We start from the raw sequence: 21197 nt of genomic DNA on the forward strand, positions 1-21197 counted from the left end.
TTAGAATGGCCAAAATCCAGAACACTGACAATACCAAATGCTGGGGAAGGTGTGGAGCAACAACAGGAGCCCTCACTCATTCCCGGTAGGAATGCAAAATGGTAGAGCCACTCTGGAAGATAGTTTGATGGTTTCCCACAAAACCAAACATACTCTTACCACATGATCCAGCAATCACACTCCTTGGTATCTACCCAAGGAGAAGAAAATTATATTCTTATAAAAATCTGCACACGAGGCTTTCCCTGGTGGTGCAGTGGTTAAGAATCCGCCTGCCAATGCAGGGGACACGGGTTTGAGCCCTGGTCCGGGAAGATCCCACATGCCGCGGAGCAACTAAGCCCGTGCGCCACAACTACTGAGCCTGTGCTCTAGAGCCCGTGAGCCACAACTACTGAAGCCCACACGCCTAAAGCCCGTGCTCCGCAACAAGAGAAGCCACCGCAAGGAGAAACCCGTGCACCACAACAAAGAGTAGCCCCAGCTCGCTGCAACTAGAGAAAGCCTGCGTGCAACAACGAAGACCCAACGCAGCCAAAAATAAATAAATAAGTTAATTAATTAATTTAAAAAATCTGCACCCAATGTTTACAGCAACTTTATTCATAACTGCCAAAACTTGGAAGCAACCATGATGTCCTTCAGTAGGTGAATGGATAAATAAACCATGGTACATCCAGACAACAGAAGATTATTCGGTGCTCAAAAGAAATGAGCTATCAAGCCATGAAAAGACATAGAAGAAACTTAAATCCATATTACTAAGTGAGAGAAAACAATCTGAAAAGACTGAATACTGTATGATTCAAACTAAATGATACTCTGGAAACGGCAAAACTATAGAGACAGTAAAATGGTCAGTGGTTGTCACGGATTTGGGGGAGGGAGGGATGAATAGGAGTGCAGAGGATTTTTAGGGCAGTGAAACTACTCTGTATGAAACTTTAGTGGTGTATACATGTCATTATAAATTTGTCCAAACCCATAGAATGTACAAGGGTGAACCCTGAACTATGGACTTCAGGTGATAATGTATCAATGTAGATTCATCAGTTGTAACAAATGTACCACTCTGATGGGGAATGTTGATAACGGGGGAGGCTTTGCATATGGAGGGGCAGTGGGTATATGGGAAACTTCTGTACCTTCCATTCTATTTTGTGAACTTAAAACTACTCTAAAAATAGTCTATTAAAAAATAACACCACTGTAGCCTTTGTGTACCAACACATTAACTAATGCACAAGTGTCTGAGACAGGAAGAGTGTAGTCATGTGTGGTCTTATTGTGGGTCTAATAATTCCCTTAAGTAGCGATGAGCGTAAATGATGTTTTAAGATACCTCCAACAACTGTAATATCATATGAAAATATCTGTGCTTTCCTTGGGTGATACTGATGTTGCAGATACTGAATAACAATACTGTGGTTTGTTGTCTACATTAATAATTAAAGGAAATGGAAATTTTCACTTAGAGGAAAGTGAAAATAAAGCTGTAGTTTTTTCCCATCTAAGTTCATGAACATCTGCCCTCAGGGATCTCAGCCATTTTTGTGTTTTTAAATTCCATCTATATGCTGATGAATAACTCCCACATTTGTTCACTTACTTGACATTTACACTTGGTTTGTAAGAATAGTTAGCATTTGTTGAGAGCTTACGATATGCTAGGGACTATTCTAAACATTTTACACTTACTAAGTCATTTACTTCTCAAAACAACACTAATCAGGTAAGTTCTGTTATTCTCATTTTACATAAAAATGTTCAATAGCTTGTCCAAGGTTTCCCGGCTACTGAGTGGCTGAGTGAAGAATGGAGCCCAGGCACTCTGCCTCCCAAACACGTACTCTTAGCCTCTAAGCAACCCTTCCCCTCATTGGCACCTTGAGCTCAAGTTGGGCAAATCAGGAGTATGGACCTTCTACCCCAGAGCAGAACCTCCTCCAGCCTTTCCACATCATAGTAAGTGGCACCACCATCCACCAGGCATTAACACCCAAAACCTAGAGCATCCCAGGCTTCCCTTACCCCGTGAATCTATTCCAAAAGTTAATAGCAGTGCTATCTCCAACCCATATCCAGGAATCTGCCCCTTTTTTAACAATTCCAGTACTGCCATTCTAGTTCCATCTTCACTATCTCTAGTCTAGACCACCACAATAGCATCCTAAACTGATCTTATTTCCATTCTCGTCTCCAATTTAATCCCTTAACATGTAGCAGCAACAGAGCATTTTCTGAAACATGAATCAGTCAAGTCACCCACCTCCAACTACAACTCCTTACTTGAGTCCTAAAAGCTTTTCTGATTTGCCCCTGCCTCTCTCTCCAAACTCATCTCGCGCTACCTTCCCCCCAATTTGCTATCACCAGCTACACTGGATTTTTGTTCCTTCCCAGTGTTTTTTTTCTCACTCAACCTTCTTTGCTATTTATTTTAAAAGGGAGGGAAGAGGGCAATAGCGACAAATTACAAACCATCAGCACTTACTTGATCAGGAAATACTGTGGAATGTTTCATAATGTAAAGTCAAGATTAACGGCTTTTTGTCTACTTTGAAGCATTTGTTTATTACCCTTTGGCAAAAGCTCAAAGGAGGCTGACTTGTTCTCAGTTCTGTACTAGAAAAAGTTTTCTCAGCTAGGATTACCCTACCATGTAGATAGTTATTTGAGGAAGGGAGGCTTAATAACTTTGTGTCTAAAAAAAACTGGGGGTCAATATAGCTTCGATATGTAAATTTATGTAGGGTTTTGGAAAAAAGAATTACCAAGTGATTCAGCCCTCTGAGAACACTGCTACCTTATTAAATCATTTTATCCAGTGCTGTGTTTTTCAAAATGGTCTGTCTCATTTTCCAGGGCTTTTAAACAAGTTATACTAAAAAAAACTGGGGGTCAATATAGCTTCCATATGTAAATTTATGTAGGGTTTTGGAAAAAAGAATTACCAAGTGATTCAGCCCTCTGAGAACATTGCTACCTTATTAAATCATTTTACCCAGTGCTGTGTTTTTCAAAATGGTCTGTCTCATTTTCCAGGGCTTTTAAACAAGTTATACTTGTAAAAAGTTTATTTGTTTCTTTCAACTCATATATAATAAAAAGAAATAAGCATGCACAAGAAACTTTTGAGCCACGATACAGGGCTAATTTCTACTATCAGTCCATGTAGCTAGGTACCAATGTGGCTCATTCACTATTACTAATGTTATATTTTTCCAAAATTTGTTCAAGAAAAAGGTACTTGTACTGCTTGCTACAACCATCTAGAGTTCTTCTTTTACATGCCTTTTAATCAAATATTGCATAGTGGTTATATGTCAGATCTTTTCCATCCTGTCAAATAACGAAATATGAAAATAAGAGAAATAAAGAGAATACAAAACCTCCCCTCCCTCCCTCTAAAAGCATGATTTACTGATAAAAATGTTTTCTTAATTAGAATTTTGGGGGGTTGCAAACAACCATAACTGACTGGCAAACTACAGAACTATGGAAATTTATAGGAAGAATATCTAAAACTCACATTATCATTGGGAAACCTGGCAAATCAAAATGTGGAAAACAGGAAGGAACTAAGGCATTTTCTAGGACTGCAAGGAAAGAACCTCTGAAACAGTGCTTGCCTGAACAATCTGGTCAGGTCACTTCCAAGGCAATAAACAAACTCCAGCATTCACACTCCTTTGTTCCTCTGCTTGAGATTCAAGTTCCAGGGAGAATCTGATTGGCCTACTCTAGGTCACCTCCCCCAACACCACACACACACACCTTGACTCAACAGACTATATCTAATGGGGAAGAGATCATTCCACAAAGGAGAAATTGGGATGATATAAAAAAGGGAGAAATAAGAGTGCCCCCCCCAAATAACAACTGCCTACTTCAAACAATGGACACAAAAATTCCCAAGGCAGCAATAACCAAAACCAAACCCACAGGCTTGCTCGAGAACAGAGGTTTAATTCTATCAGTAGGTTTTAGAGCCTCTTTACGCCTTAACATCTTTCTAGTTTCCTGACTTTTTATCTGAGAATGCTGCTGCTGACAGTGTCATCTTAATATAGGAAAGCGATTTTCAAGTCTAGTGAGTAAAGCCACTAGCTTTCCCAAAGCTGCCTACTCACTTGCTTGTACCTGCACATTTCAAGCAGCTGGAGAAAAAAATGCTACCATTCTCATTGATTGCACTTCAATTCAAGACCACCACCTTGGCTCCCTGCAGTGACGATTTTTCCCTGGGCTATTGATTTTCCACCTCTTCTAGCTTATCTTGGCAGGCAGCCTCTAAAACGATCCCCAATTATCCCTATTCTTTCAGGAATCCACTCCAATGGGGATTTCACCCCCACCACTTTACTAAAACCACTCTTATCAGTTTCCAATAAGCTCCACATTGTTCAATCCAAAGGTGATTCTCCCGTGCTCTTCTTGCTTGACATGGCAGGAACAATTGATGGTTATTACTTCTTCCCACAATACTCTCAAGTGATTTTTCTGCTGCCTCTGATCATTCCTCCCCAGTCAGCTTTGCTTGTTTTTCCTCATCTTTCCCATTACTAAATATTGGAGTTTCCCAAGGCGCAGGCTTCTGATGTTTTCATGTTTCCATCTATATTCTACTCTCTAGGTGATTGCATTTGGTCTCACTGTTTTTAAAATATATGCTCATCATTCTCAGATTGATATCTCCAACCTGGATTTCCCCTTGAACTTCAGATTCAAAACCAAACTTGCTATTTTACATCTCACTTGATGTCTAATAGGTCTTAAACTTGATATGTCCAAAATGAGCTCTTCATACACTCACCCAAACCCACCCCTTCAACATTCTTCCCCTGCAGTTAATGGCCCCCGTACTTCTAGGTGTTGAGGCCCAAACCCTTGCGGTCATGTTAGACTCCTATTTTTCCTCTTACCCTCCATACTCCTTGTCAGCAAATCCTGTTAACTCAGCTCTCAAATATATCCATAATCTGACCACTTCCCACTACCAACACTGTTCCCATCCTGGTCCAAGTGACAATTATTCTTGCCTAGATCATTTGCACTAGCCATTTAATTGATCTTGCTGCGTTTGCCCTTGCCCCAGTGCAACAAAATAGCAGTTGGTGTTTCTTTGAAACCATAAGTTAAAGCATGTCACATTTCAGCTCAATATTCTACAGTGAATTCCCATCTCACTCAGAGTCAAATCCGTGATCCTCCATGACCTGCCCCTCTTCTCATTACTTCTCTGACCTCACATCTTATAGCACCTAGCTTGTTCTGGCCACTCCGGCCACTCTGGTTTTCCTGCCCCTTACACACCAGACACACTCCTTCCTCACTCATTGGCATTTGTTCTCCCAGTTGCCTAGAATGCTCTTCTCCCAGATGTCCACGTGGCTAAGCTACTCACTTCAGACATTCAGAACTTTACTCAAAATTCACTTTCTCCACGACAACTTCCTGTTCATCCTATCTAAAACTCCATCACACCCTACACACACACATACACACACTATTCTTCCCTGCTTTATTTTTTTCTCTCTAGCATGTATTACTTCCTAAAATACTGTATATTTTACTCATTTATTTTGTTCATTGTCTGTTTCCACTAAAAATATAAGTTCCATGAGAACAGAGATTTTTTTTAAAAAATTACTGCCATATTCTTAATGCCTAGTATACTGAATAATTGTTGAAGGCAAACTATTGTTTTGTAGGTACTTCATTGTGTTCACCATCTCTCACAATTAGGTGCAGGTTCAAAATCAGGCTCCAGCACACAGCTCATTTTCCAAGTCAGTGAATTCCTTATTCATTCTAGTTCTGCAAGAATTATCACTTTTTCTTATGTTTAAATCGAAGGATCAACAAGTTAAAAACCTGTCTTGTTTTTCATCATAAGGGCAGGCAGGACCATCTATATAATTGTGAGATCCCAAACAAAATGAAAATAGAGATTCCCCCTCATTCAAAAAGTATTAAGGATTTCAGGATGGTGACAGCAGAGGACTAAACCAAATGTGGGGCCCTATGAGACTACACAAGTCATATTCCCATGATGCTGGCCCTATAGGCAGGTTTTTGTTAGAGCTAGATTTTTTAAAAACTTACAAAAGAAGCACATAGATTGGTAGTTAGGATTCTCTTTTCATGTTTCTCCATGTCCATGTTCCATGATAAGTCTGTATTGCAAAGGTTTAAAGATTCTAAAGATGAATACAATTTAAATCATTAGTCATGTAAGCTATGTAACCACTTTTTGTGGTTCCAAGTTGATGTTTTAGTTATACAAATTTCCATCTAGTTATAATTATTTATTGTCACTTATGTTAATTTAAGATTAAAAATCTCACTGCTGCATTTTTCAGGACATTGATTTATCATATAAATACACACTATAATAGAAATGTTAAAGATCCTCATTCATTCAAGAAGAATTGAGTAAAAATCTATAAATGTAAATTACAGTGATTGGCTCTTTAAGAAATTTACGTATTACATGACAGGAAAGCAGGCTATTTGTTGAAATATCAGTTTTCCTAAAGCCAATTAGCCAAATGATCAGTTTGTTGAATGACTAATTTGCCAAGTTTGCTAAATTAAATGAATGCAGTTTAACATAAATATTTAGCAGCTTGAACAAGACTATTTGATTTTGGTTACTGATGGTGAAATATATAGAAAAACTATACACACATTTTTCATATTACAATATGTACTATTCATAATGTCATATTATATATGGATATGTGTATATATTATGTACATATACACATATATAAACGTATGTTTGTATATATATTTGTACATACGTACATATATAGCTAACTTGTTACAAGACTAGGTGTACAGGAAGTAAAAATATCTGGAAGGGACCATTTTAATCTAGAAGGGACCGTGTGGTTAGTACAAGTAGAAAAATGAAATAAAACACAATAGGAATAACCATCTTATATATTATGCCATTTGCTGGTGGATGCCATTTGCTGATGGATATACTTGAAGAATTTTGTGAAACAATCTTAAAAATATCAAAAGTTTGGCAAAACAGAAATCAACATAAAAAGGTCCCTAATCGGGCTTCCCTGGTGGCACAGTGGTCCGCCTGCCGATGCAGGGGACACGGGTTCGTGCCCTGGTCCGGGAAGATCCCACATGCCGTGGAGCGGGTGGGCCCGTGAGCCATGGCCACTGAGCCTGCACGTCCGGAGCCTGTGCTCCGCAACAGGAGAGGCCACAACAGTGAGAGGCCCGTGTACTGCAAAAAAAAAAAAAAGGTCCCTAATCACTTTATTGATATATCCAAAACTTAAGAAAAGTTTTCCTTTTTGTTATAAACAATATAGATCCTTTCTTTAAAGGAAGTCTACATATTTCAATAATTCCTGATTAGAAATCATAACTTCAGTATATGTCTGTGACAAGATTTTTCACCTACTTCTTTTCCATAATACTTTTGAATGACATTTTCTACTTTTTTAATACTAGAAGAATCGTAAATATTCTTTTTAGTATCATTTAGCTTATGTCTTATATTCAATTTAAATTTATAAATTTAAAAGCATGTGCAAAAATCAGGATTTTGAATAAAATTGAATTCACTTTTTAGTGAAGTCATCTAAAATTTAATTTATATTAATTTAATTTTAATTTGAAAGCACCAGAAATAAATCAAAATTAACCAAACAATTCCATATAGAAATTCCCACATTAATTTTTATTTTGGTTATTGATATTGAAATATATACTTCTACATATTTCACAGCTAATAACCTAAAGTGAATATTTTTGTTAAAGCTGCTTGTTATTTCTCTACAACATTGCAATCTTTAAATTTAGTAAATTTGGCAAATAATGAGCAAATTGGCATTCAATTAGCTGATTTTCTGCTAATTGGTCTGCTTCTAGATAGCAGAGTTCGGGAAGGGTGAAAAAAAACCCTGCAGGTATACCAATTTCCAAAAGAAGATGGAAGAGAAAAATATTAGAAGTGACTGGAGAAGCAGGAAGAAACCCAAGGCTATTAGGAGGGATGGAATTTCAAGAAAGATGTCGACAGTGTCACATGCTACAGAGAGTTCCAAACGAAGTAAGGAAGGTCAGGGTACCTTTGCTGGCACTGCGTTCAGTAGAGTGGTGACAGTCCGTTTGCACAAAATTATAAGACGACTATAATTAACTAAATCTAACAAAAAAAATTTAACCCCAATGAGGTAGATAAAACTTCTGAAGAGCAAGGACTTAATTTTATTTATTTCACTGATTTTAAGTTCTCTCTTCTATTTCTTCTCTCTTCCCGCCCAACCAGAGTTGTCAGACTTAGTAAATAAAAATACAGAATGCCGAATTAAATACGAATTTCAGATAAATAATGAATAGTTTTTAGTATAAGGATGTCCTAAGCATTGCAAGCGTTCGCTAGAAGTCTGCCAAATAGGGGCCAGTGGCGGGCATAAGAGCCCTGGCTCTAGAGTCATTCTGCTTGAGTCCTCGCTGTACACTTAGGTATACGGCCTCGGGCAAGTTACTTAACCTTCGCCTCAGTCTACGGCTTGTAACGATGGGGATCATAATAATAGTAATAGTCATTTTGGAACTATTGTGGGTTGAAGTCTCTAAGGCGCGTGTTTGGGGACGTGCCCAGAGACCAATAAACCTTAGTATGATTGTCAATAAAAGGGAGAGCACGAAATTATATGAATGGGAAGGGGGAAACTGTGTGGGGTTTGCATATTAGGTGGACTTTGAGGCTCACCTGGGGATGATTAATAACCAAGGCAGACCGGCAGAGGAAAGTGTACAGGTCCAGAAATGGCCGGGGGCGGGGAGGAGGGAAGAAGAAGAGAGAATGGAAGGAAGGGAGGAAGGAAAGGGGTGAGAGGAGGGGAAGGACGGGAGGGAGGACAGAAAAGGCGAGATTGTCGGCAAACTTGCCTGTTGACCTCTCTCGCCAAGAAAGTGGGGCTCTTACACCTGCGGAGGCAGCCGTGGGGCGTTAGCAACCAACTCTGAGTGTAGAGGTTCCATGGTTACTGACGGGCCGGGGCCGGCTGCGTTCCCGGGTGAGGGGGGCGTGCGTCTGCGCGTAAAGCCAGGGGGCGCCCGGGCGGGCGGGGGCGGGGCGGCCCTGGGGCGGCCGAGTCCGCCTGCGCGCGTGGGACGCGGCGGGCGCGCTAGCCAGCAGAGCCGGGACGCTGGCGGCGGCTGCGAGCGAGCGGCGGGCGTAGGCTCTGCGGAACTGGCGCCGCGATGGGACACCTGTGGCTCTGGGGGACGTGGGCCCTCTGGGGGCTGCTCCTGTGCGTCGCAGACCCCCGCACAGGTAACCCAGTTGGGACGCCAGGGAGGCAAGCCGGAGAGGTCCCTGTAGACACAAGCCCCGCTGCCGGGGTCGCGGGAGAGGCTGCACCGTCTGGCACTGGCCCTGGGACGAGGCTGAGCGTGCGGCTGCATGGAGATCCTGGGGACTAGGTTAAGCTCTTGCCACGAGGGTTGCTGCTTGAATTATGGAACCTCACCCCCTCCATCCCTGGTCACTCAGTTGAAAAAGAGACGGAAATTTGGCTGGGGCTTGGGGACGCAACCCAACTCCTCCCTTTTCTCACTCTTCTTGGGTCCCTTCCCCTTTGAAGGGAGAACAGGGTCTCCCAGTAAGATAGGAATGGGTCTTTGTGGCGGGTGTCAGTCATTTCCAAGGGCAGCTGCCCAGGGCCTTCAAAGTAATACCCAAGAGAGGGCTGGGAAGAGACTGATAAGATAAGAAATTGGAGTTGTCCGTGGAGATAACGGGGAGGATGAACCTGAGATAGGTGAGGAACCGCGCTTCTACGAGATAGGATCCAGCTCCCTCGCTGGAGTTTCCTACTCTTGGCTGTGGACTGCTCGAAGTTACAAATGTGCCTGCAGCACGAGCAGCCTTGGAGCTCTTGCCAAAGACAGACCCACAGCGCAGAGTCATTGGGTCTGGGGGGTAGTCATCTTTATGCTGGAGAGCTTTTGCTATTGTAGGTGAAGTCCACGCTAAACTTTTCTCAGGCAGGAATGAACTCAATCATAATTTCTTTACCTTTTTCTCATTCATCCGTTTCAAACAATTTAGGTGGCTTTTCTTTGTGTTCCCACTTAAATTTTTCCACCTATCCTGAGAATTTGTTACTGGATCTAATAATTACCAGATCTGTACAGTTTAAGCAGAAAATAAATCCTTTTAGCCATGATGTAACTTTGAGTTATTTTGAAGCATTAATTTCAGTTCACCAAAGAAGCCGCTCACTCACCCCTGTGTTTGCAGAGGCGCCTCTTTGTCTAGAAGTCTGTCTTTCCCGTAGTTGGTCCAGTCTAGCTAATTCATGTTTGCTCTCCCAGATGCAGCAGGAACACCCTTCTTTCAAGAAGCAGTGTGGATGAAATGCCCCTTCTTAGTCACGTGGCCCCTGTGCTCTCTTCTGTCACTCTGGGCTCCCTAAGCTGAGCTTTTGGAAAGTTGGGACTGTCACAGATTTTTAAATGCCCAGGAACCTAACACTGTTTGTTGAATGAATTAGTGACCTTTACATTAAGAACTCACTGTCATCAGAAGGCTAACAAGGTCCCAGAACTGATCTTCCCTGAAGTCTTACTCTGTCACAGAAAACAATTGCTTCTTAAAACACAACATTCCTTTTTTGTACCTAGACTATTCTTTCAATTTACCTGGCTTTGCATTTCTTATGGGCTTTGATAATGACCTATTTCTCCACAGAGCTATTTCTCCAGCGCTGTCTGCTGCTGTGTGGGCTGATAGCTGTAGTTACGGAACTGCAGCTAGCAGAGCACTACATGAAATTAAGGGTCTAATAAATGTTTTATAATATGATAGGTAAGAATAATGAAAATGATCATGTATTATTCCTTTTCTTTGTAGCATGTAAGACAGTGCTTTGCATAAATCCAGTGAGTATTAACTAAGTTAATGACTGAACTCCCTGTCAAGTCACTGGTTAGTAATAGAACCAAAAATAAAACCTAGGTGTATTTACTTTCTGTCCTATAATCTCCATGATGTTTTTCTTACGCCATTGTAATTTGTGGTACAAAATTTGGTGCTTGAAATGAAGTACTTGATGCTTTTACTTCTATTGTACTTTAATGTCTTTCAGATGGCTCTAAAATAATTCCCAAAGTCACAGAAATAATACCTAAATATGGCAGCATAAATGGAGCAACAAGGCTGACTATCAAAGGAGAAGGTATTGTTGCCTTTTTTTTTTTTCATCAGGGTTGAGGTATTTCAAAGGCTGTTTTACATTTAGAGATTTACGGTTTTTTTAAAAAATCCACTAGAGTTGCTTCTCCATTTGGCCAGAGGAGTGAAACTCTATCCTCTTTGACACCTAACAAAACCCCTGAAAGTCTCTATCAACCTGACCATCTGAATTTGTATCATAATTACTTGCTGAACTCCAAGGTCTGGAATATAATGATTGAATTGAAAGAAACATCTTTAACCCAACTCTGCAGTTACTTACTTTGTTCTTCATGGGTCTAATAACATTTATCTTTATATTAAATATAACATTTTGGGGGGTTCTGGGAGTAGGATGTTAGTAGGAGGGTATGATAGAGAAATAGAATGGTAATGAATGGAGAAAGACAACTGAAAGCAAAGCTTTGGATCCCTTCTTCTGCCACCCAATCCTTATCATATGCTTCATCAAAACATGGGTTATGTATAACTCTCCTTCCCTCGTCTTGGGATGAAAACAAAGTAGGCAATTAGGGAATATATTTAATAAGCAACTGTTCCTAGGATTAAATAGAAATATGTGGTTCTTTTAGCCATTAGGCCGTTACGATCTAAATGATAGTAGTATTCAGATGCTTACAAATTTTTGAAGGATGGGAAAGAAAAATTTTTTAAGAATATTAATAAAAACTATTATTTAGTCTTTAAAATAAGAAGAACAGTGAGAAGTTTTTGGAATCAGAAAATTGACAAAGCAAGATATTTAATAATTCTGTTGTATGTATTGAAATGTCTTTCAATACTTCTAAGTAAAATTTCTGTAGAATTTAATCTCAATGATATACTTGAAATGGTTTGTGCCTCTAAATTGTGAACAATATGTTTTGGATTAAAGTGTGTTTTTGTTTTTTTAGAGTTAGACACTTGGAGACAATGTGTTTGTTAAAGACTTTTTAAAATGTCTTTATCCATAGCTCCCTTATATTGTATATTGCTGTTAACATTTGGTTAGATAGTGTGTTTGAAAGCTATTGGGTTTCTAACAGATTTAAATGCCATGAGAGAAATGTCCAAAACAAACAAACAAACAAAAAAAAAAACAATAAAATTGCTCAGCTATTTCCTTCTGCCTCAAGACCTGCACTTTTTCTGATCCAGGAACCATGGCTTGAGTTTAGGTACATAAACTCAGAGCATCCCTAGTTAGAAATAGGGAAAAACAAAACAAACCATTCCATTCTTAAGGCATTTTGGAAGAACATCCTTATTAACCTAGCTGTAATCTTTGCTCTTTGGTAGACTTTCTGAGGCTCAGGAGTAATCCTCTTACTTAGGAAGCACAAAGTGTCACAGTGAATTTCTAGTTTTCCCATCAGTTTGTATTTCTGGATGCTTTTGGCAAAGAATTATAGAATAGTTAAATCCTATTTGAATTGCAGGTACCTGCACCCCACCCTGATGTGTCTTCCCTCTCCTTGCTTTAACCACACACTATAGGGACTGAAATTGTGACACCTTATGTCTTTCTAAGAGGCTGAGTCTAAATACTGTTTGGGGGGCCCATGATATATACAGAATGTGTGTAAAGTAATGATAATGAATTTACAAAACACACCAGACCTCCAAAGCTACGTGAATGTGGTACTTGAACAAAGTTTATTTGGAGGAACTACATTCACATCATCCATCAGTGCTGTGTCTGACCCATCCTCCATGTTTAGAATTGAATACAGAGATAATTTATTAATCACAGAAGAACACTTTCTAAATGGAATTGTAAATGCTGGATCACCTAAATGTTGGTCCCCTATGACTTTAAAATTTTTTATTTTTGTAAAGGCCACGATGAAAATGTAAAATAAATATTTGACTTGAGTTCTCTGAAATTCCACCCTCTGAAAGATCTATTGTTAATGTTTTTGTGTATTCAAATGACTTTTGTTTATTTTCACACCTAATGAAACTTTACAGGCAAAAATTTGCTACTGCATTACTTTGTTCTAAAGGCTATCTTCAGGAGCCAAAGGTAAAATTTTACAATTATGTAAATATTATGTATTATGTATAATTTTACAATTATGCTGCCCAAGTAAAAGCGTTTTGAGGGCTTCCCTGGTGGCGCAGTGGTTGAGAGTCCGCCTGCCGATGCAGGGGACACGGGTTCGTGCCCTGGTCGGGGAAGATCCCACATGCCACAGAGCGGCTGGGCCCGTGAGCCATGGCCGCTGAGCCTGCGCATCCGGAGCCTGTGCTCCGCAACGGGAGAGGCCACAACAGTGAGGGGCCCACGTACCGTAAAAACAAAAAACAAAAAAAAAGCGTTTTGAGCAGTGGCATGACCGTGGAAATCATTGTATTTCCTTCTAAGATGACTGATTGGATGAGGAGTGTTATCATTTTGATAAGTTCTGGAGTGTTTCTAACTTTATTGTGTTTATTACTTTATATTCATACCTTGTATTTCTCAATTGTCGTCTTTGATATTTATCTTTGTTAAAAAAAATCTGTGAGCCAGAAGGAATAACTTTTTACTTTTGGTTCTTTTTTTTCTAGCTATTTCCCTATTACAATGTCTAGCACATATATTGTTGTTTAACTGAAGTGGTGAGTTATGTAATTTTTGCAATATTATGGAAAGCATATAGACTTTAGTCGGGTCCGACTGGCTTTCAGCTCCAACTTTGCCACTCCCACTAGGGGACTGGGACAAGTTTCTTCTCTAAGCCTCAACTTCCTCATCCGTGAAATGGGATATTAATTCCTACCTGTTGGGTCTATTATGAATATTGAAAAGGATGATGTATCCAAGGCACCTATACATAATATCTGCTCCATAATTTAGAGCTATTTTATATTTATTATTCTTTTGCATTTATCTTATACAGATGGTTTCATTCTTTAGAAGTTATGCTCCGTCACACTGCACCATTTTTTCCCATTGTTTTGAATGTTATAGCTTTTAAGTAGGTTTATACACTCTCAACCCTGCTTTTTTTTTTTTTTTTTTTAACCAGAGAAACCCAAAACAGCCTGCATTGTACATGGCAACTGCTGGCTTTGACAACACATGCATTTTTCGTGATAGCAGCACAGGCTGCTATCAGGAGACCCAGGTTTGGGTGCCTGGCAAATTCTGTCTCCAGTTTTTCTGCAAAAGGAAAAAAATACATCAACATGTCAGGAATTTCCATCTGAAGCCTCGACCTTTTCTGTTTCCAGGGTACACCCATCCCTTCCTGTAATCTTTGTGCTTTGGAGTACTTCCAGAGTTATCTTCTTTATACCCAATTATTTATTTAGAATTATACTTTTAAATTAAAATTATTTTTTTAAAGGTGATTCCTTTCTATTGCTTTTTAACTCTTTGGAGCTAGCTACAAAATTAGAAATATTTCTGTAGTTTTTTTTTTTCACTAAAATTTATAATGAGAATATTTACAAATCTTATTGATTTGGTTCATATTTTCCTATATATTTTACTCCCAGGAAATATATATATATATGACATATATATCACATATATATGAGACATATATATATGTGTGTATATATACATACATACACATATAATATTAAAACAATTCCTAAGCTAAAAACAATATATATCATCTTTTGTTGGCATTATTTTTTTTAATTGTTTTTTTCTTAGGAATGCTGAAGAACAGATCTGCTGTTACTATATCACTGATGTGACATATGCCTAATAGGAAAACAAACACATGTATCACTTCCTGAGCCGCGCTACAAGTAAAACTTTCTATTCTTTAGTTAGTTGCCAGCAGCCCTTCTGTGTATTCCAAACTCAACGTGAACGCCAAAGATAAGCAGAAATTGGCAAAAGGAAAGAGTGGTTTTACAAATAGCTTGCTTTTCTGTGTTTTCATGTATCTTTTCACAATTCCATTTCAGCAGTAACTGCCTTCCTATATTCAATACAGCAAACTCAATGCAAATATGTTTCACATGTTAAATTGATATGTTTGTACTTTAGCCTATGCTGGATGAGTCCTGTTCGGTTAAGTTTTAAGCTTAGAATAAGAGAGCAGTGTTTATTAAAATCCCTATCTTTTGTTGAGTTTCTGCTTACTTCTATGTATAAAGAATAGGAGAGGAGCTAAGAACATAGGGTCTGGAGGAAGTTACGTTGGATAACTGGAAATAGCTTTGTAATGTGCATTTTTAAATATTACTTTTCTCTGAATATCACAGGGGTGCCAAGCTGGCATCTACAACCTGGGTTCGAATCCTGGCCACCCACTTATTTGTTCTGTTATTTTTTTAAAAACGATATTAATACTAATAATAACTATTTTGTGACTTATTATATAATAAGGATATATATTAATTGAGCTTTTAACCTGTGAGCCAGTTACCATGTTAAGTACTATATATAAATTCTCATTTAGTCTTCCTGATAATTCCTGCTAAGTAGATTATTATGGTCATTTTCCTGGTGAGGAGACTAAGACTGAGAGAGTTTATGTCTAAAACTAATGCTCAAGTTCATACAGCAAGGAATTCACTGGAGCTGGGATTCCAACCCAGGATGTCACGGTCCAAATGCCATTTCTTGTACACAACACTGTCACCTAACATGCAGTGTTAACCAGAGCTGTGGCACAGGGCTATGGCATTTGATGAACATTTGGCATAGCGAAGCCCTACTTCCAGTCCTGTGTTAAACCAGGCAGTATTCATGTTGTCTCATAGACCTTTGTAGAACACTGAAGATGTTCAGTAATTTAAAAAGCCACACCACAAACCTTTGGCAACCCCAGTTCAGCCACTTTAACTAGTAAAGGTTAATGTGAGCACATGTTGTAGTGGTGATTGTTTTGTTGAAACATACTTGAAAACTACTGACAATTTAAGGTAAATACCTAATATTTATTTTTTTCTAACATTAATAATATAAATACTTAGGATTTAGAATTTAGTGTACCTCTCTGGGTTAACCTTTTTTTCCTGCTGATTTTATTATTGTACTGTGGGACAATGTGATCTGTAGCTAATTAAGTTATGACAGTTACATAGCTTATACATTTACACTAATGACATGGATGCAGATCTTTTTGTGTAAAAGAAAATGTTTCATAATTTCAAAAATATTTTAGTCATCAATATGGCTATATTGGTTTCTTAATCTTTAGAATTTGTGATATTCAGAGAAAAATAGTATGTAAAAGTGCACATATTTTTAGAACTCAGAATTTAGGGATTTTAGATTTTGAAGTAATCTGGGCAAAACATGTTTATTTACTAATTTGACTTTATTCAAAAAATATGTTATAACCTAGACAACTGTGTAGACTGTGCATACTAGAATAGTATTAAGTACCTTTTTAACATTTTTATTAGAATACTTAATTTTAGGATTTAATCAATAGAACATTATCCGATTATCTTACTCATAGGTTTTATTTCTTGGGTTTATTTCAGAGTTGAATGTGGTTTCAGCAATATAAAATACTTTAAAAATTATTTTATTGAAGTATAGCTGATTTACAATGTTGTGTTAATTTCTGCTGTGCAGTAGAGTGATGCAGTTATACATATATATGTATATATACATTGTTTTTCATATTCTTTTCCATTATGGTTTATCACAGCATATTGAATATAGTTCCCTGTGCTGTATGGTAGGACCTTGTTGTTAAAATACTTCTATGTGGCATAAAAATAATTGATGTTTACTTCCAAATCTAGTTTGAATTTTCATATATTTATAGTAAGATTAAAATAATCTTCTGCTCTGTTTCACATCATCCATTTCTCAGTTTCTGTTGGATCATACCCATCAGCATGCAAACATACTATTTCACCCACCTGAAAAAAAGCAAAAGCAAAATCATCAACTGTCCCCTTGGTCCACACCGCCCCCTTCAGCTACCCCATTTCTCTGCTCCCCTTTACAGTAAAACTCTTTTAAAGGTTACCAGTATTGGTACTCTTTACTTATTTTCCTCTGTCTTCTCTTGAACCCATGCCAAGCAGTCATTTATACATTGCTCACTGAAACAGCATCTTCACCCCTGCCCCCAGTCTATTCTCACCCTGCCCCATTCTATTTTTGGAGCAGCAGCTTGTGAATCTTGAAAAGTATATAAGTTAGCTGATACCACTTCTCTGTTTTAAAGCCTCCAATGTTTCCACACTCATAAAGACAATCTAAATGCCTCCATTTCTAATCTCATCTCCTACTGTTTCTCCTGACTCATACTAATGCAACTACACTTGTTAAGTCTTGAATCCACAAACATGCTCCCACCACAGGGACTTGGAACACCCTGTTCTAACTAAAATGTATTTCCCATAGATATTCTCATGGCTTACTCCTTCTGAAAAGCTTCCATGACCATCTATGACAAGCGCCTTCTTGGCATCACCTCTGATATCATAAATGTTGCAAAGTATTCCCTGGGCTTTTAATTTACTTTCAATGTCAGCCTCCCTGGTAGGCAGAGCTGTGAGTAGTATACATCGTCAGTAACTTTATAAGGAGGAAAAGGTGGTCCAAGGTAAAGATATACATCAGCTCCTGGGCTGCGGCAGATGACTTGACTAGTACAAGATTGGAAAATCAGAAATAAGGAAGTCTTGGAAAGAGACTGGTGAATGCGCTCACGATAGCATGCAAGTCTATAGGTCTCAGGTTAATTTCCACAAGAGAGTATCCCCAGCAGAGGAAATGGAACAGCTAGGTCGATTGGATGACTTGTTCAGGAGCTTCTCTCCTTGGCCACCTGAGTGCTTGTGCAATGGGCCTCTGAACAGAGGGCCATTGGTGAAGGCTGTGCATGGACCAACACCAGGGACTCCCTTTTACCAATGCTAAGCTACCTACTGCTGTTGCTGAATACCTCTTCTGTCAGTAGCAGAGACCAATACTGACTCTCAATGGGGACTGTCCCTCAAGAAGTACACCCAGCCACTCAGTGACAAGTCGACTGCATCACTCTCCTTCCCTCATTGACAAGCAGAGATTCACTGTTTCTGGAACTGACACCTATTCCAGATATGGGTTTTGCCTTCTCTTTCCACCATGCCTCTGCCAGCCTCATCTCCTGAGAGCATACAGAGTCTGAATTACTGCCATGAGATGCCATAAAACAGGGCCTCAGAACAAGGAACATATTTTATAGTGAAAAGTAGTGATAATGGACACATGACCATGAACCCTGCATCACCCTGAAACGTGTGGCCTAATAGAATGATGGAACAGCCTACAAAAGGCAAGACTAAGAACCCAGCTTGGGAACAACATCCTGTGGAGTGGGACGCTGTGCTCCATCGTGTGCCACATGCACTGAGCCAATGGCAGATCCACACTGTTGTCTCCCAACAGATAGAATGCATGGAGCTGGGAGTGAAGGGTTATTCCCTGTCATTGTCACTCCCAGTGATCCAAAAATTGAATCTGTGCTTTCTGTCCTTGCAATTTTAGGTTCTGCTGGATTCTGGGTCTGAGTTTCCAGATAGAGGATGCTTCTGCCAGGGGTCCCAATATGGGTTCCACTGAACTGAAACTACCACTACTAACCGATCAGTTTGAATTGAGCAAACATAAGTAGTAGACTGGTAGAGATTGTCCATTCTGATGATTGTGAAGAGGGAGGGTTGCTTTCACCTAATGCAGTTAAGGAGAAGTATGTCTGGAATTCACGGTATTCCTGGAGCATCTCTTGGCTTCCATGTGCAGTGATAACTGAATAGGCATAGGTGGCAACCACAACCAAACACGGGCAAGGCAACTTTGGGCTCAGATCCTCAGGACAAAGGTTAGCATCACTCCATTAGCTGAAGCGCTGGCTAATGGTTAGGGAAATTACAATGGGTGATAGAGAGGGGACATGCATATTAATTATAGCCTCAGGACCAGTTGTATTACTGTGGCCTGTTGCATGTACCACTAACCCTCTTGTATGAAATCTTTAGCAGAACTCTTAGGTGGCCACTGCCTTGTAGACCTGACAATGGCCTGTACTTAAAAGTAGGGCCTGAGCATATCTGTATGGTACAAGGAATCAACTGTGTCAGATGCCTTTCTTACTCAGCCTCACATCCTGGTTCCCGCCTCTTATTCTAGCCACAGAAGTGGCAAAAAGTTGCCCATGTACTTTGACTCCATCTGTGCTTCCAGCTCTAGCCTCCAGGTCCCACAGCATGTCTTTGTCCCAGGGCTTCTTTGATGCAGTGACTTGGGACGTTGGAACCCAGATGGCATATACCTAAGTGCAGCCTGAAAGTGCAGGAAAAGCCATTTCCCCCACGGGGAGCTGTCAGCTAATGGGACAGGATTTGATGAATAAATGCTTATTCCCATTGATTCTTTGCTTCTGAGAGGCAGTCTATATTTTCCTTAAAAGTCTTTTCCAGCAAGATTGAACCCCAGCTGTTTTCAGTGGTGTCCAGGTTTTCTTCTTCAGGTTTTCTTCTTTCTTGTCCCTAAGGGATCACCACCCAAATAAACTATCTACTTGCAAGTCCTTACCTCACACTTTGCTTTATAGGTACTCAAGGTAAGGACCCCATGTCTTATAAAATCGTATTCCCTTTGTCTCCTCTTTCTATGCCCTTTAGCCTGCTGTTTTCATAGTAGTTATCTCCACTAGACATAGCATCTGGTGGTATATATTTGTATATTGTCTGTTTCTCCACCCCTCCCCACCCTATTACTGGGATATAAGCCATTTGATTACAATGCACTTAACAACCTGACAAATAATAGGTTTTCAAGCATTGCTTTTATGAATAAATTAATTAAAGGCTAATTTTCATGTTTCCAAAGAGGATTACAATCATAGAGGTGAATATGAAATAGATTAATTGCTGACATCAGTACTATTATTATTTATTCAGTGATTCAATACGAAATAAGTGTTGGATCTTTGAAAACAGAGTTCCATTAATAATAATTGAGTGCTTTCATTCTTCCAGGTTTTGCTCAAGCAAACCAGTTTAACTATGGAGTTGATAATGCTGAGTTGGGAAACAGTGTGCAATTAGTTTCTTCTTTCCGATCAATTTCTTGTGATGTAGAAAAAGATTCAAGTCATTCAACTCAAATTACATGCTATACTAGGTATGTGTTAAAGTATCTTTAATAAAATCATTTTCATCATATCAGAACCACAGTTATGCATATTAGTATTATAATAGTTTTATCACTCTGGCTATTACAATAATGTTTTTCTGATTATCAGCTATTTTTTTTCAACTATTATTTTTGATTTCATGATGTTTAGACTATTTTATACCTTTATTATATTCAGTTATAATACTCTTTCCATATATTGGCATGATCAAAATATATTCTAGGGCTTCCCTGGTGGCGCAGTGGTTGAGAATCCGCCTGCCGATGCAGGGGTCACGGGTTCGTGTCCCGGTTGGGGAAGATTCCACATGCCGCGGAGCGGCTGGGCCCATGAGCCATGGCCGCTGAGCCTGTGCGTCCGGAGCCTCTGCTCCGCAACGGGAGAGGCCACAGCAGTGAGAGGCCCGCATACGGCAAAAAAAAAAAAAAATACTATATCCTTTCCCAGGTTATTAGAGCTACTATCATTATTGATCTTTTTTAGAAGATAAATGGCCACTATTAAATTGTGATGATGCTCTTCAAAATATCAAAATTATGCCTTCCTGTCCAGTTTGATTAATTTTGTTCAGAATCTTGACATAGTCATTAAGATTAAAGATGATCATTTTGTAGATTGACATTTCAAGTTCTTTACTATCAGCTCAAATTGATGTTTGTTATTAGCAACTTAGGAGAAAAAAATTAATCATTGTAAATGGCAACTTTCAATACTGAGACAGGTAGCCCATATTTCAGAGGATTCCATCTACATTAGGGTGTTTTTCAGCTTACTTAGGGAGAAACATTATTAAAACTTTTTAAAAAGTAAAGCATAAAATAATTGTACCGAGATGATATGTTACTATTTTAAATGATTATTATTACACTTGTTTTCCTTTT

General features: G+C 39.0%; 1 protein-coding gene across 1 annotated transcript in view; it reads left to right on the forward strand.

Annotated features, from left to right (window-relative positions):
* Positions 1-9246: 9246 nt before the first annotated feature.
* PKHD1L1 (PKHD1 like 1) overlaps positions 9247-21197 on the forward strand; it is a 153499-nt gene continuing 141548 nt past the window's right edge. Inside the window, exons 1-3 of the mRNA XM_027131617.1 lie at positions 9247-9319; positions 11136-11225; positions 20159-20303. Coding sequence (XP_026987418.1) covers positions 9247-9319; positions 11136-11225; positions 20159-20303 — 308 coding nt within the window. The remainder of the gene's footprint in view (positions 9320-11135; positions 11226-20158; positions 20304-21197) is intronic.

This window comes from Aethalodelphis obliquidens, unplaced genomic scaffold, assembly GCF_003676395.1.
Source record: "Aethalodelphis obliquidens isolate GAN/ISIS:26980383/991018 unplaced genomic scaffold, ASM367639v1 scaffold39, whole genome shotgun sequence".
Lineage (NCBI taxonomy): Eukaryota > Metazoa > Chordata > Mammalia > Artiodactyla > Delphinidae > Aethalodelphis > Aethalodelphis obliquidens.